Genomic DNA, 14,190 nt, shown 5'->3' with positions numbered 1-14,190 from the left:
CGATTTGAATGTGCGCGATTTCTAAATCGCTTTATAGCACGATTTTCTGCAGCCCTGACCTCCCGCAGTACGTTATCTGAACCAATCAGGATGCAGCGCACCTAAGTGGAGCACGAGAACAGAGCAGACTGGGCATATGCCTAACTCCAGGTTCACACACAGTGACAAACTCCTGTGATTCGTAGCCTTTTTTTTTTTTTCGATTCTATGTTAACAGATCAGAAAGTTCACACTGCACTCGGTAAAAGATGAGAACAGAAAAGGTTATAGATAGAAAGGTGCGCAAAGGTTTAATATCTTGTGCATGAGCACAGAGAGAGTGGTGAGTGCACAGGACACGGGTTGAGTGAGAGGAGACACGTTGTAAGGCAGTGTATATTTGAGCCTTATACAGTCTATGATCTGAGCACACGCGTCTGGTTTTATTAACAGAGCAAAGAAAATCTGCGTGCGAGCAGATAGATTCGCACTCGTGCATTATTTTAATGTGCTTTCGAATTACAATAATGCGCTCTCGTTGCTGCTTCTGAACCGCGTACACATAACTTGCTGTATACGCACTGCAGACGGAGTACGTGTGAACCTTGGGCAATAAATATATTAGGCAAAACATATAACACCCGAGGCACCACTACAGTGAGCTTTATGACCAATGCATGGCCAAAAAAAACATCCCTGAACACGGGTTTTATTTTATTATTATACTTTTTTGCCATATGTCTAGATTTTGTTTGACATCTTTACTTAGTGATTATTTTGACTTAAGTCTGTTTCTAGAGACATGTTACAACTTTTTGATAAAGCTCTCATTGGTTTTCTTTTGGAAATATGTTTCAAATTTAGACTGAATGCATTTATGACTGTAAAGCATGTCTGTGTGTGTCAAAATCGTAATTAAAATCTAAATCACAAAATTGATAAAAAAATCCAGATAGGTTTTTTTTGTCCATATCGCACAGCCCTATAAAGCACTATATGATTTTATCATGGTTCAAAAAGTCGCTGATCAGCTTAAACACCTCAAAGCAACTGACTGCATATGAATGTAATAATCATAATAAATGCACAAAATATTTTAATTGTGACAGGCTCGATGGTAATATTTCATTAAACATTTTATTTTTAAAGGTTTAAGACAAGGTAAAGGTTAACCTAACTTTAAGAGGTTATCTACAATGATTTCTAAGAACATTTCAGGAATTCAAACATACAGCCCAAGAACACACAAAATATGGGTTATGAGTTTAGAAGCATGTTGTTTTCTAAGTAAAATCCTACTTGAGACTATATTACTGGTATTATTAACCCACTATGGGACATTGTCTTTACAAATGATGCCAAGAAAAATGCCTTTAAAATACAATATTAACGTTCAACCAACAAAATGTAATTTTAGTAGTCATATGACATTTTTGGTAAGAAGGTAGTAAAGGAGACATTTTATTAAGTCACATGCTCTTAAGTCTCCATAGTGAGCTAATTTTAGACTAGAAAATACAGAAAATACATATAAATTCAATAAAAAAGAAAAAAATAGCATTGTTTATCCAAATGCATTTTCAAAATTATTAATATTTTTTAATTTAATATTTTTATTTATTTTTTGGTCATTTAATACTATTTTATAAAAAACATTTGCTCAAAGACCAAAAAATCTAAGCCTCACGCATAAACGACAAAGTCCTTTTATAGGATGCATATTTTGTGTAGTTGGCACAATTGACCAGCATTGGCAGGCAGTATAATAGCTTTTTTTTTTTTGGAAGATGGAGAGACAACTCGTGTCTATTTTAGAAGGTAATGATGATAGTGATAGGAGTGCATCAGAAAATTAGGTTGTGATAAAAAAATATGTTGAGGAAAAAGGATAATAGAAGCAATGGGGGTAAGGGGAGTGATGAATAATAGGTTGCTGTGGAAGTCTGGTATTTGCATACATTATCATATGCCAGTTTGGAAGATGTGATCCATACTACATCCAGACATCAGGAAAGATGCCAGTGTTTATTGGCATTACTATTCTGACAGGTAGTGATGCTCAAAAATGATGACTGCAAAGTCAAAATCTAGTAACATGTGGGATTTGTGGGGTGCACTGGAAAAAAAAAAAGTATAAGTGAAATTGCATCTAAATGTGTCAGGTTTTACACATTTTTACACGCGAGTTTCAAATCAAATAGCAGCACAAAACAAAATTGAATGTTTATAAAGATTTTTAATGTTTTTGAAGCAGTAAGACATTTTCACCTCTTTTCGGATACTGAAAAAGAATTGCATTGTGTGTGAAGTTTCAGAAAATTTTTCAAAAACAATTTACACTGATGAGACAAAGTCAGTTATAAATAACGGAACCCTAAAAAAAAAAAAAGGTCAAAGGTCATATGTAGAAAACAAATGTACAATGGGGTGAAATAAAGATGGTGGACAAGAAGTTTCAGCTATAAATGCATTTCAAACTGCAAAGTATTAATTAAAATAAACAGTTGTATCCATTTAAAATGGACTTTTACCCTATGTACGTGTGTGTTATTTATATATTATATTTATGCATAGAGTGCTCTTCATTGTGCATTTAACTTTTCAATATGCCAACACCCAACCCTTTCATTTGCGATTCAAGTAGGGTAGGATAGTAGGCAGAATCTATGAATATGCAATTCTCTCTAAACCAAGCACTAACAGAAACAGATGGTCCACGTCACAGGTCTATGAAATCCCTTCTTTCCCTTCAGTGCCAGTGAGAGCTCTTACAGAAGGTCCACTAGAGGGATTTCACCTGAACCCCTTTATCTTATTGATGCAAACTCTCCTCAGGTCAGACGCATACTACCGGTGTAGGGGCAGTCTAGGATGCCTGTCTGAGAAAGTAGGCTCATGAGGATATCCCACCTCCTCCCTCTCTTCCAGTTCTGGGCATTTTGATGCCTTGCGCTCTCAGTTCTGAAACGGACTCTGAAGACCAACAGACCCAGACACAAACAGACAACTCTTTCCTCAAGACCAAAGCAGTCTTAGAGCCGAGGGGAAAAAAGCTTTAAACATCACCAAATATCCAGATAATAGAAGACTCCTGGCCGAGATGTAAACGATGCCTGCAAACTTTTATTATATGACCAGTATGTGGTATATATGCAAAAGGCAGTAAACTTGGTGGGGATGGGGGGTAAACTAAAGTTGATGTATTAAAGTTAAATCATTCAAATTCAGCATTTTGAGCTGAACATGGCACACTTCTAAATTCATTTTCATGACCACATGTTTGAATTTTTTGCGATATTGAAAATGTCTGAATTATTTCTGTTATGTTGCAGATGACTACTGATTTGAGTTATGCCATAGATTTATTAAACTGCCAAAGACATGATATAGTTACAATACATTTTATCTTATAATACAGCATTTTGCATGTCACAATGTATGATACTCAAAAGCCTAATTTCCACCGAGCGGTACGTTTCAACCGTATGGTACAGTATAACAGGTAATCACTTCTGTTTCTAATATCAGAAGTTGTGCATGGTACCAAAATGGTACCAAACCATACTCTACCACTTTTTTGGGACCTTTTCAATTAGGGTACATAGCACTGTAAAAATTCCAGCAGGTGTTAAGAATACAACGTGAGTTGCTAACCGATTACAAGATCACAAAAATATATATATAAAAATAAATAAAAAATAAAACTACTATACACCCATTTTTAAAAATGATACTAAATTAATATGTCTACTATTTTCCATACAATGTTTTGTGCAACATAAAGCTGCCATTTTTTTAAGGAGGAATCTAGTTGTTACGTGCTTTATCTGTGAAAAAGCTCTAAGTGACTCTGAAATTTGTGGGGAAATGTTTTGCAGCTGTGTTCAAAATCTGCAGCAGCTGTTTAAACCCCTGTATGGTTTTGGTATGCTGGCCAAGAGAAAGAAAAAAAACTGTGATGATACACGTTTGCAAAGCAAATGATTTGGATAGTACCCTCTAGTTCATCACTCTCCAGGTGGCACACCACTGTTTAACAGAAACCATAACACTGAGGCGGACTTCTTATTCTGGGCAGCATCTATCCCCAAACTGTTACGGCAAATATTTTCTAATAACGATGAGTGCTTGGAAAAGTAAATTCCTAATGACAGAGTTCATAGTGTGTTTTATGGTGGCTGGACAAATTCACACAGTGTTAACGTTTATCACAGCACCCAGTTGAGGAACTGCCCCTAAACTTCAAAACATAAGAAGGCGCTACAATCTTCTTTTCAAATCTTGGCAAGATAAACCCAGTGTATCTGTCTCCGCTTTTCAGAACCAGCACACTATGAGACACTGTGGGAGACAAAGTGTCATGGAGCAAGCACGTTGAGAGGATAGTACAGAGAGGGAACCCTTTGTTCTGTTTCCAAACTGCTAACCTCCTTTTTTTTATCCTTTGGGAAACTCCAGGGGGAAGTTAAAGTATGGCATGCTCTTTTTTTGCTTCAAAGCACTAATAAGTTCCATGCCTGTGAGTTGCTTACATCATTAATCAGTGAGATGGCTTTGCGTGATAAAGGACGTAAACTGGCAGCGAACCATGGACTAACACAGATTTAACGTTAGGCCTGTAGCTCCGCACCCACATCATACCAGCAGCCCAGATGCCAGCGCTCCAGTCACAGGTCAGCCATGCATCAACACAGCGAAAATACCATTTTACTAAACATGTCAGCGATGAATTAAACATCCTTCTTCATTAGCATGATGTTAAAGCCGTTTGTGGATTAAGTTTTATGATAATCAATCAACATGAATCAGGGCCTTAATGTGAAGCAATATTGACAGACCCCTTTCCAAAGCGAAGAGAGAATGATGTCTAACTCGTTTGTTTCTAAACATGTCAAAACAGAGGAAGGGAGTCAGGCACGTATGCCATGTGGGGCCCCATCAGGTCAGGCTATAAAAATCCATCACTGGCTCTGTGCTCTGCTAAGGAAACATATTGTAGATTTTAAGAGCCTTTTTATTCAGCCAGACTGTGTACTAAAACTAATTGGATTTCTGTCAATGGAAAAATATATCCCTGGGAAGACTTTGAACTACATAAGGCTGACGGCACAATAGCCCATGAGGGACCGACTCTTCCTCCATGCCAAACGTGAGGGAAGAAAATTAAACCAACGGTCAACATTAAATATTAAAATAGCATGGTATTGAGTTTTTGAAAAATGATGTCAGGCTCACTCATTTGGTTCACCAACACAGTGAATTAAGCTACATTTAGTGGGTGATAATTGAAATCATAGCTGTAGTCATTACCGCTGACATGCCTCTAAATAATACCCTATAAATTTCCCCTCCGTTTTCGGGGGGCTCTGTGACAGCTGGCAGGGCCTGAGAAAAACAAAGTACAGAAACTATTATTCTCCCCTGTGTGACCGGGCCTTCCTATTCCTCTCTTCCCTAAAGCCAATAAAACGTCAGCTTTTATTCTAACCCTCCAAAGTGCTGGCTGGATGTCAGCTATCCTCTCTAAAGCCCTACCACAGAAAACTGAGGGCCTGTAAATCACTATGTCACAGACACACCATCCGTCTTCGGGTTTACAATAAAACAGGGATGCAGTTATAGAGAGAATGATGCCCATGCCCAATATAGATTTAATTTGAACAAAAAGAGAACATAAAAGACATTCCCTTCCATTCAAGACCAACAGTTTGAGATGTGCCTGGATGGGCTGTACAGCGTGTTCAAACAGATATTTGGCTGACGGAAATACTGATTATGTTTTAAAGATAATTATTTTGCCACCAGGGCTCTTTTGTTGCACCGTAACAGAGGAACTGTGATTTATGCTACGGTTGTGATTCAAAGAATAGAAAGACTTTTTGGCATCAAACTGCAGAACATTTATTGCACTTCCGATTTGTGAAGATGATATTGGACAGACACGTAAAAACTCGTTTTTTTTTTTTGGAATAAACATCTACCTCATTGAAGCCATTCTTTTATTTAAGATGACAGAGCTGCAGTCTTTGGAGCGTTATTTCAAAACCCAAGTACACGAGTCAGCAGTCAGAACTGACATTTACAATGTCAGAGATAAACACGGGGTGATTAGTGATCATTTGACTAAGCGGAGACCTTTCCACCACTCAACATGGAATGTTCCTGGAAAGTTGAATTAGAAATTAGATTTAGAGACATTTCGTTAGAACAACATGTAGCAGAAAGCATCTTGAAAGCTTTTCTTATTTAGTGGCTCCTTTAGTTTACAGTACAAGTCCAAACACTGACGTCGGTCTGCGCGTTCATACCTGTGCTTTAACTTTTGCCAACCAGACGGGACAGAAGGACAGACCTCTAAATGAACACAATATTGCTGCGCTTTGGCAGTAACATGTGGAAGAATTTTGTATTTTTTTTTATCAGATACCAGATTGTCATCTGACCAAAATACAGAAAGCATGATTTGCCTGCAAGAACTTTTCAAAACTAATTTGGTAGGACTTGACGATGTTCCCCTCTCGTTGGCTGGACAGAAGACGCTGCCTGTTTTGGCAGCCGCAGAGATATTGCACATCAGCTGCATTTTATTCTTCTAGGGGCAATCAAGTACAGCTTTGTTTATGCTTTGGGCAGGACTGCGACGCAAAAGAGAAAAGGACGTGTGGCTCCTCAAGTTAAGGCCATCTACATAAGAAACGGCTGGAAATATCAAGACAAGATGAAGGCATCCCTTCCTGTTGCCGTTAAAACAGAAAAATAGCAAAGACAAATATAACTGGAACTAAAAAAACACAACGAAAATGGAGGTAACAATCAAGCTACAGTGGGTTTTGTGTAGCCGAGCTAAAGTCTATATGTCCATGTACACATGACATAGATAACAATTTATACTTTTTCTTTTAAAATGTGTAAATGTTTGCATACATGATGGCTGAAGCTGAGCCACAATCATCTAAATCAACAATTATTGAAGTCCAACGTCACCAAAATAAAGGGTCTAATGTGATTTCAGTCAGACTACACAAATTAACTTCTTTAGTCCGACTTAAAGTCTGTGTGAAGCAATATTGAATGTGTTTATATATAAATATGTGGAGACCGAGCTGTTTTGTGAATTATCGCAACCAGGTAATATGCATTTACGTGACAAAGGCAAAGCTAGCTAGCAAACTGTAGGCTGTATTAACAAACGATAATGAAAGTAACTCACAATTGAGCGGGCGAACCACTGATGCTAATGTGCTCTAGTTATTTGGTGTGTTGGACTTGAAGCAGCGGTGAGCAGACCGATCTGTGTATGACATCAAAGTACGGCGAGAGCGAAAGATTCGAAAGCATAAGGAGTTTCTGCTCTCATAGCTCTTACGATACATTGATGTCATTAAGTGATTATTATGTGCAGCGCTGCTTCAAGTCCAACACACCTCTTTATAGCATTAGGGGAGGGGTCATGTTCAGCGGCTCCAATGCATCAGAGAGACATGATTTCAGGCCCATCCAAAAAAAAGTGAAATACTATTTAACAGTCTAACTCCACAATTCAGTACTACATCGTTCACAGTCTGTGGAACGCATTTTCAGCCATACATTTCTAAAGTGTTTAGAAACTATTCTCTGTATTGCCTTTTCATGGACTTTAGACTTTTAAAGTGTGTGTAAACATACTTGATGACTAACAGAAAGCAATGCATGAATTATAATGATGGCCCGAAATAAGGCCCGAAAACAAATACTGTGATTTCAGTCAAGATCTCAATCCAAACAAGAAATTCTCTCTTTTGTTTAAATTCATGTTTGCTTTGACCTTAAAGGGTTAATTCACCCAAAAATGAAAATTATGTCATTAATGACTCACCCTCATGTCGTTCCAAACCCGTGAGACCTCAGTTCATCTTTGGAACACAGTTTAAGATATTTTAGATTTAGTCCGAGAGCTCTCAGTCCCTCCATTGAAACTGTGTGTACGGTCTACTGTCCATGTCCAGAAAGGTGAGAAAAACATCAAAGTAGTCCATGTGACATCAGAGGGTCAGTTAGAATTTTTTGAAGCATCGAAATTACATTTTGGTCCAAAAATAACAAAAATTAGGACTTTATTCAGCATTTTCTTCTCTTAAACGGTGTTCTGGAGATGAACGGAGGTCTTACGGGTTTGGAACAACATGAGGGTGAGTCATTAATGACAATTTTAATATTCGTTTTATTATAATTTAATATAATATAAAACTTTAGCCTAACTGGGTCATATTTTCACTGTGGAAAAACACAGACACACACTGTAAACTTATTTAAATGATCCATTAGCAAAGCAGCAAGTAACAAACATGTCAACTTTAATGCATCCAAAATGGTTTCTCTGTACCCTCACAATTTTGCCTGTCAGCTCACCCTCTCTTAAAACAATCACAGAGGTACAAATTTGCTCTGAGAAATTAAATGAGATTTCATTGCTTTATAGTTGATTTCTAAGAGCGGCAGCCTGAATGGAAATGCATAAATTCCGTTTCTGCCACTTGCGCCCGTCTAACAAACTAATGCAAGCCAAACAGTCCCGGGCTGTGCCCAAATATTAGCGCTAAAGAAGCCTGATAGATCAGATATGGAAAATTCCCATTTCCACAAAAGCATCAATTTCCATACCCTCTGCGGGCTAAGTGATTTGACGACTTCATTTCGACAGTTTCTCCCTCGTACTCTTAACTGACATTTTATCTACATACTTGCACAGCCGCAGATTGAACACACCCGGAAGACAATGACAGGCCCTTCTACCGTTGTCACTTCTCATTTCCGCAAAGAGCGATGCATTTTACTGGCTTATGCCAATAATAGCCCCATCAAAAAGGAGACTCCACCTTGCTCTGATGTTGAGGGAGCACTTCATGTCGCAGGCTCTCATTTGTCAATTAACAGGAGCCTTCTGGTGTTGGTGCGCGGGGGCTTGAAAGACAAAGTCTCGCCCGTGACGAATGAAGAGAGACAGATGAGTGAAGCATGAGCTGGAGTGTAATACTATAATGTGCTTTAGATATGAATATAAAATGACATTAGTGACAGTCCATACAAGGATATATTTCATTTCTCGGTGTACCCAGCCACCGTACTTTGTCTTCTTTGTTCCGTTTTCATCAGACTACATGCAGCTCATTGTGACAGGCTGTCTACATTTAAAGCAGAAAATGCAAGTTAGGATATTTGATTTGCCATCAAGACATACGCACGCAACGCAGGTGAGCACAGGTTTTTGTGTGAGTTAATGAAGTATCTTATGCATAAATAATGATCTCAAATTTCAAGAGCGCTTCAGTCCAGCTGTGTGGTTACGGACCGCGATTGTGCCCTCGTCAAGCCACTTCTCCCCTGCCCCTCTGGTGGTCTGTGCACACCACTGATTTAACATTCTGTTGGATGCTTGGCTGTTACATTCAAGCTTTATACAACTTATAACAGTTTCCCTTTGAAATATATTCTTCTTGATTTGGCTGTTGGCTCATATGCAAGGTGGCCTAATAAACTGAATCTTATAGCAAACAGACTGTCAGATGTCCAAGAGGAATTTGCAGCTGCTTCGTTCCTCTGCATGACTGAGGGCCATCATGTTTACCCCCTCATCTGGACAGGGCAAGACAAGACCATTACATTCCCTTTGCTTTCACCTTCCACTCACCACAAAGCCAGGCATGTCTAGTACACTGGAAGGGACACTTTGACAACAATCTCCGACAATCTCTGAGATTACTCCTCCTGTCTATGATCGAATACCTTTTCATGGCTAGTCTTAAGAAAGGTACAGTTTCACCTTCATACCAACTCAACGTTAAAACCATACAAAAGTCCCCTTGTGAAAGGTCTGATAAACTGAATGTGATTTCACATGTGTGTTCGCAGAGATTCTCTCCGACACCTCTCACATCAGCTAACATAGCCTGGGAGTGCACACAGTGGTTTTGGGCTGTGGTACATCACTATGTCTGATCACTGATCATCTAACTTCCATTTAGAGAATTCTAAAAAATAATAGCTCAAAAACACCATGACTGAACTTTTGCCTTTATTAATTGATCTTCACAGGTAGCATGTAAGATATTATGATGTAATCCATAACAAACAACAAAAAAATTATTTGATACATTCTCATTAAATTAGGAAGTCTGAGATTAGGTAGAAGCATATTTATTTATTTTTGAATGTCAATTTTTTTTAACTAGTGGATTATTATTTCACACAAACATAAATTGTCATTATTTACTTATTCACAGGTCATTCCAAAACAATAAGTCTTTTCCTTAGCGTTTTGTTTGAAACCCAGTGACTTTCATTCAAAAGCAGAATATTTTAATTCAAAAATATATATTCTGAATTATTACTATAGAACGTATAAATATTAACATTCTAAAATATATTGTATTGTGTTCCATACACTTAAAAAAATACTAGGGTCTTCATCAATTGTGGCCTAATGACTAGAGAATCAGACTTATAACCCAAAGGTTGTGGGTTCGAGTCTCGGTCCCAGCAGGGATTGTAAGTGGGGGGAGTGAATGACCAGTGCTCTCTTCCACCATCAATACCACCACTGAGGTAAAACCCTTGAACCCCCAAATGCTCCCCAGGTGCCGCAGCACATGGCTGCCTCCTGCTCTGGGTGTGTGTTCACTGTGAGTGTGCACTTGAATGGGTTAAATGCACAGCACAAATTCTCAGTAAAGACACATACAAAAGAACCTTTCCATCACTTTGTCATGTTCACATATTTAAGTCCTCATGCTAGAGGGCAGGATCTCTGTCTATTAACTTCTTACTGCGAGTTCTTTGTGTGAACATGGCAGAAGCAGCAGTGAAATCCTGACTGTAGCCCACATCCTCACTTTATTCTGATCACATGCTTCCTTATAAATTAAATTTCACACTGAATGTAACCCTAAAGCCAACAAAGCATATGACCAAAACAGCTTCAGTAACAGAACCTTCTGTTCTGCTCAAAGGCTCTGAAGTGGTAAAAATAAAATTATTTCAGAGCCAGCTTTGGCTTTCGTCCTTTGATAGGTTAATATACAGATGTCAGAAAGCGATACTTTCTGCTGACAAGCCCTATTGCCAAAAATCATCGGCACTGTAAATCCTCAAGTGTTTTAATGGAAAGACAATGAAAATGACATTATTCTAGAAGCGTTTCCATTAATAGCCTATGTGCCCAACTATTCTGGTAATTATCTTATGGTAGTTATAAATGATTTCATGATATCATAATGGCTCAGCAAAGGCAATAAACCACAGTGTAAGCGTTTCTATGTGTAGCAATGCTGTGTATTTCACTATGTGTATGGTGAAACTATTCGGCGTAACTACATTACAGCAGAAACTGATGCAATAAAGAGCATTTCATAAAAGAACAAGCATCACTCCAAACCACTAACTTCATGAACACTTGTAAATACTGATATCTTCAATCACGAGCGTCTTCACCAAATGCCAGGTCACCAGCCACAAATGCTCATTAGGAATATTAATGCACCGATAAGTGTACATTTATGTGTGACACAGTGAAGCAGCACAGGATTAGGCAATTATTAATGTGACATACTCCAGTGCAAAGCGAATCAATTAAATGGACGAATCCACATTTTCAGCACAGATAACTGCCTCAAGACGACAATTTTCACATGACAAAAAGAGCCCCATTCAGAGTCCTTCAAGGCCTGACAGGTCAAGAAAAGAAGTCTGAAACAAAGGCACCTTATAACCATCATCTCCTCTCTTTTAGTTGTCAGATCAGCTTTGCTAGTCCTGCTGGTGAAATGGCATCCCCCTCCCCAGCTGCCACAAGGTGCTTCTTCATGTCCTGTCAAAGGAATCTTTTATTTTATTTGCTCAGCATTAACATGTCACATTTATTGATCAGGCTTTTTATCTGGCCACAGCATGGCAAGCCGCTACTGTACCCGCCGTTCTCTGATGTCTCAATGACATGGCTGACGAAGTAATGCACATAATGCATGTATTAAATTGCACTTAATGCAGAGGTGTGACTGTATGCATGATAGGTAGATTGAATCAGAGATGTTGTATGCGGTTGGGATCCATTGCCAACATCCGCATTCAAGCAACATTTTATTCTATCTTTCCAGGAGCTATTACAAAAGGCAAGATTACTTTACCACGACATATACCCTGAACTCTAAGTTAATTATCCCAAACCTTACTTACTAGAGGAGTGCTGGTTCCAAAAACGTGTGTGTATATATATATTAAATTAAAAATTAAAATTATGCATTTAGCAGATGCTTTAATCCAAAGCGACTTACAGTACATTCAAGCTATCAATTTTTACTTATCATGTGTTCCTGGGGAATCGAACCCCCAACCATGCGCTTGATAGCGAAATGCTCTACCAAATGAGCTACAGGAACATATTATATATATACACACACATACATATATATACACACATACATACACACATACATACATATACACACACATACATACATATACACACACACATACATACATATATATATATATATATATATATACACACACACACACACACAAACACTTATGTAAAACTACAACTATATTGTAATAATATACATTATTGTGCACAATCTTCCACGCCCACTGGAGTCTTGTCATTAGGTCGATCATGCACTGATAGCTCTGAAGTAAACTAACTATGAAACAGACCCTGCTCCGGAGAAAGTTATGTTCAGAGAATAAGTTTGCATAACCTGGAAGTTACCTCTGTTTCTGGAACAAAAAGCTGAGAGTTTATCTGCTTACTTACCCTTAAACATACCAGGGTATTTCACATAACCCCCCCCAGACGGGATCATGTGGGTCATAATCCTGTTGCAAAACCTATGGGGTAAAACGATGTCTCTCCCTCCTCTGGTCCACAAAGGAATCCATTATGTGCAAAACAGGTGCCATGCTTGTCATCGCTGTCTCCCATCATCAGGGACATCCTATTATCATGGCCTGTTTAGAGCCACACTCAGACACAAACAATAACTTACCTCAGTTGGTTGAAGCTGAGATCTAATCTTCTTGCCACTTCTCCATATTTTCCCCCAAGAAAATCTGGAATGTCTTCCCAGTCATGTCCAATGCAGGACACCTGGATAAACGCAAAAGAGAGAGGGAGTGATATCAGTTTTGTTACACAGCTGGTACTTTGAATTATTGTTCTTTTAAGAAATAGACATTCTTAACCATTACACTGAACTGATGGAGAAAAGTTATGTATATAATGAATATTATATAAAAATGTTTGAAGTTGTTCAGCCGTCCATAAACATGTGACGGCTAATAATCAAAATATAACTATTGTGTGATTGTGTGAATAATGTTATAATATTTGAGCTGTTTAAAATAAGTACTTGTCATAATATTTTTGCCTAGAGTTGTCTCGCGACACAGAAAAAAAAATAATAAAAAAAAAAAAATAATAATATATATATATATATCCTCTGTTTTTATCTACATGACTCAGCATGACTTCACACACACACACACACACACACACAAAAACATACTCTACTGTCTCCTGGTTGAACAGTATAATACAGGTCACGGCACAACGTGTTTACAGCATTTCACTTACCTGACTTCCATTCACTACAACCATTGACTCGTTATATGCCATTGTAGTCAAATGACAGCTCGGAAGGAAAGCCTCAAACTCAGACCACCACAGATATTTTTCTGCGCATACGATTGAAATGTTTTCTTTATGTTTTCAAACTAAACTTTTAAACTACGCTCCGTCTGAAGCTTTACTTGTCTTCCGCGTGCTTGTGTCAGCTGATCTAGCACGGAAGCACGCGCCTCTGTTCAATTGCTAAATCTGAATCAGCTGCTTGTGTTACCATGAAAATAATGGTGAGTAAGCATTGCTGCTAAGCATCCAGGCAGCTGTCTTTTGAAAAAGTAACAGTTTTAGTCACTGGATTTTGGGGTAAGTTTGCAAAGTATGAATTAAAATTGTTCCACAGTGCATACTAACTCAGATGTCATATTTCACTGTATTATACATTCGCAAATCATATTCAGCTGTTCTATATGATAAGTTCATATAATCGCTTAAGTTAAGATAACACATTAAAGCTTTATTATTGTCGTTGTATGACAGGACACGAAGAAAGAGAGACGCACAAAAAAAGCTTTGGTTGGGAGCGCCGTGACGTCACATCGGATCCTCCCACAAGC

General features: G+C 38.2%; 1 protein-coding gene across 3 annotated transcripts in view; it reads right to left on the bottom strand.

Annotated features, from left to right (window-relative positions):
* The window catches only part of LOC113112951 (leucine-rich melanocyte differentiation-associated protein), a 254,480-nt gene extending 240,583 nt beyond the window's left edge, over nucleotides 1-13,897 (bottom strand). The window contains exons 1-2 of one of the 3 annotated variants that reach the window (XM_026278909.1): nucleotides 13,586-13,897; nucleotides 12,999-13,099 (exon numbers count right to left, since the gene is read on the bottom strand). In XM_026278909.1, the coding sequence (XP_026134694.1) occupies nucleotides 12,999-13,099; nucleotides 13,586-13,627 (143 nt within the window). In that variant the 5' untranslated portion in view covers nucleotides 13,628-13,897. The remainder of the gene's footprint in view (nucleotides 1-12,998; nucleotides 13,100-13,585) is intronic. The other 2 variants (XM_026278908.1, XM_026278907.1) reach the window with 2 other exon arrangements.
* Nucleotides 13,898-14,190: the final 293 nt, after the last annotated feature.

This window comes from Carassius auratus, chromosome 13 (assembly GCF_003368295.1).
Source record: "Carassius auratus strain Wakin chromosome 13, ASM336829v1, whole genome shotgun sequence".
Taxonomy (NCBI): domain Eukaryota; kingdom Metazoa; phylum Chordata; class Actinopteri; order Cypriniformes; family Cyprinidae; genus Carassius; species Carassius auratus.
Note: the sequence above shows the minus strand (reverse complement) of the source record. Positions and strands in the feature narration are given on the sequence as shown.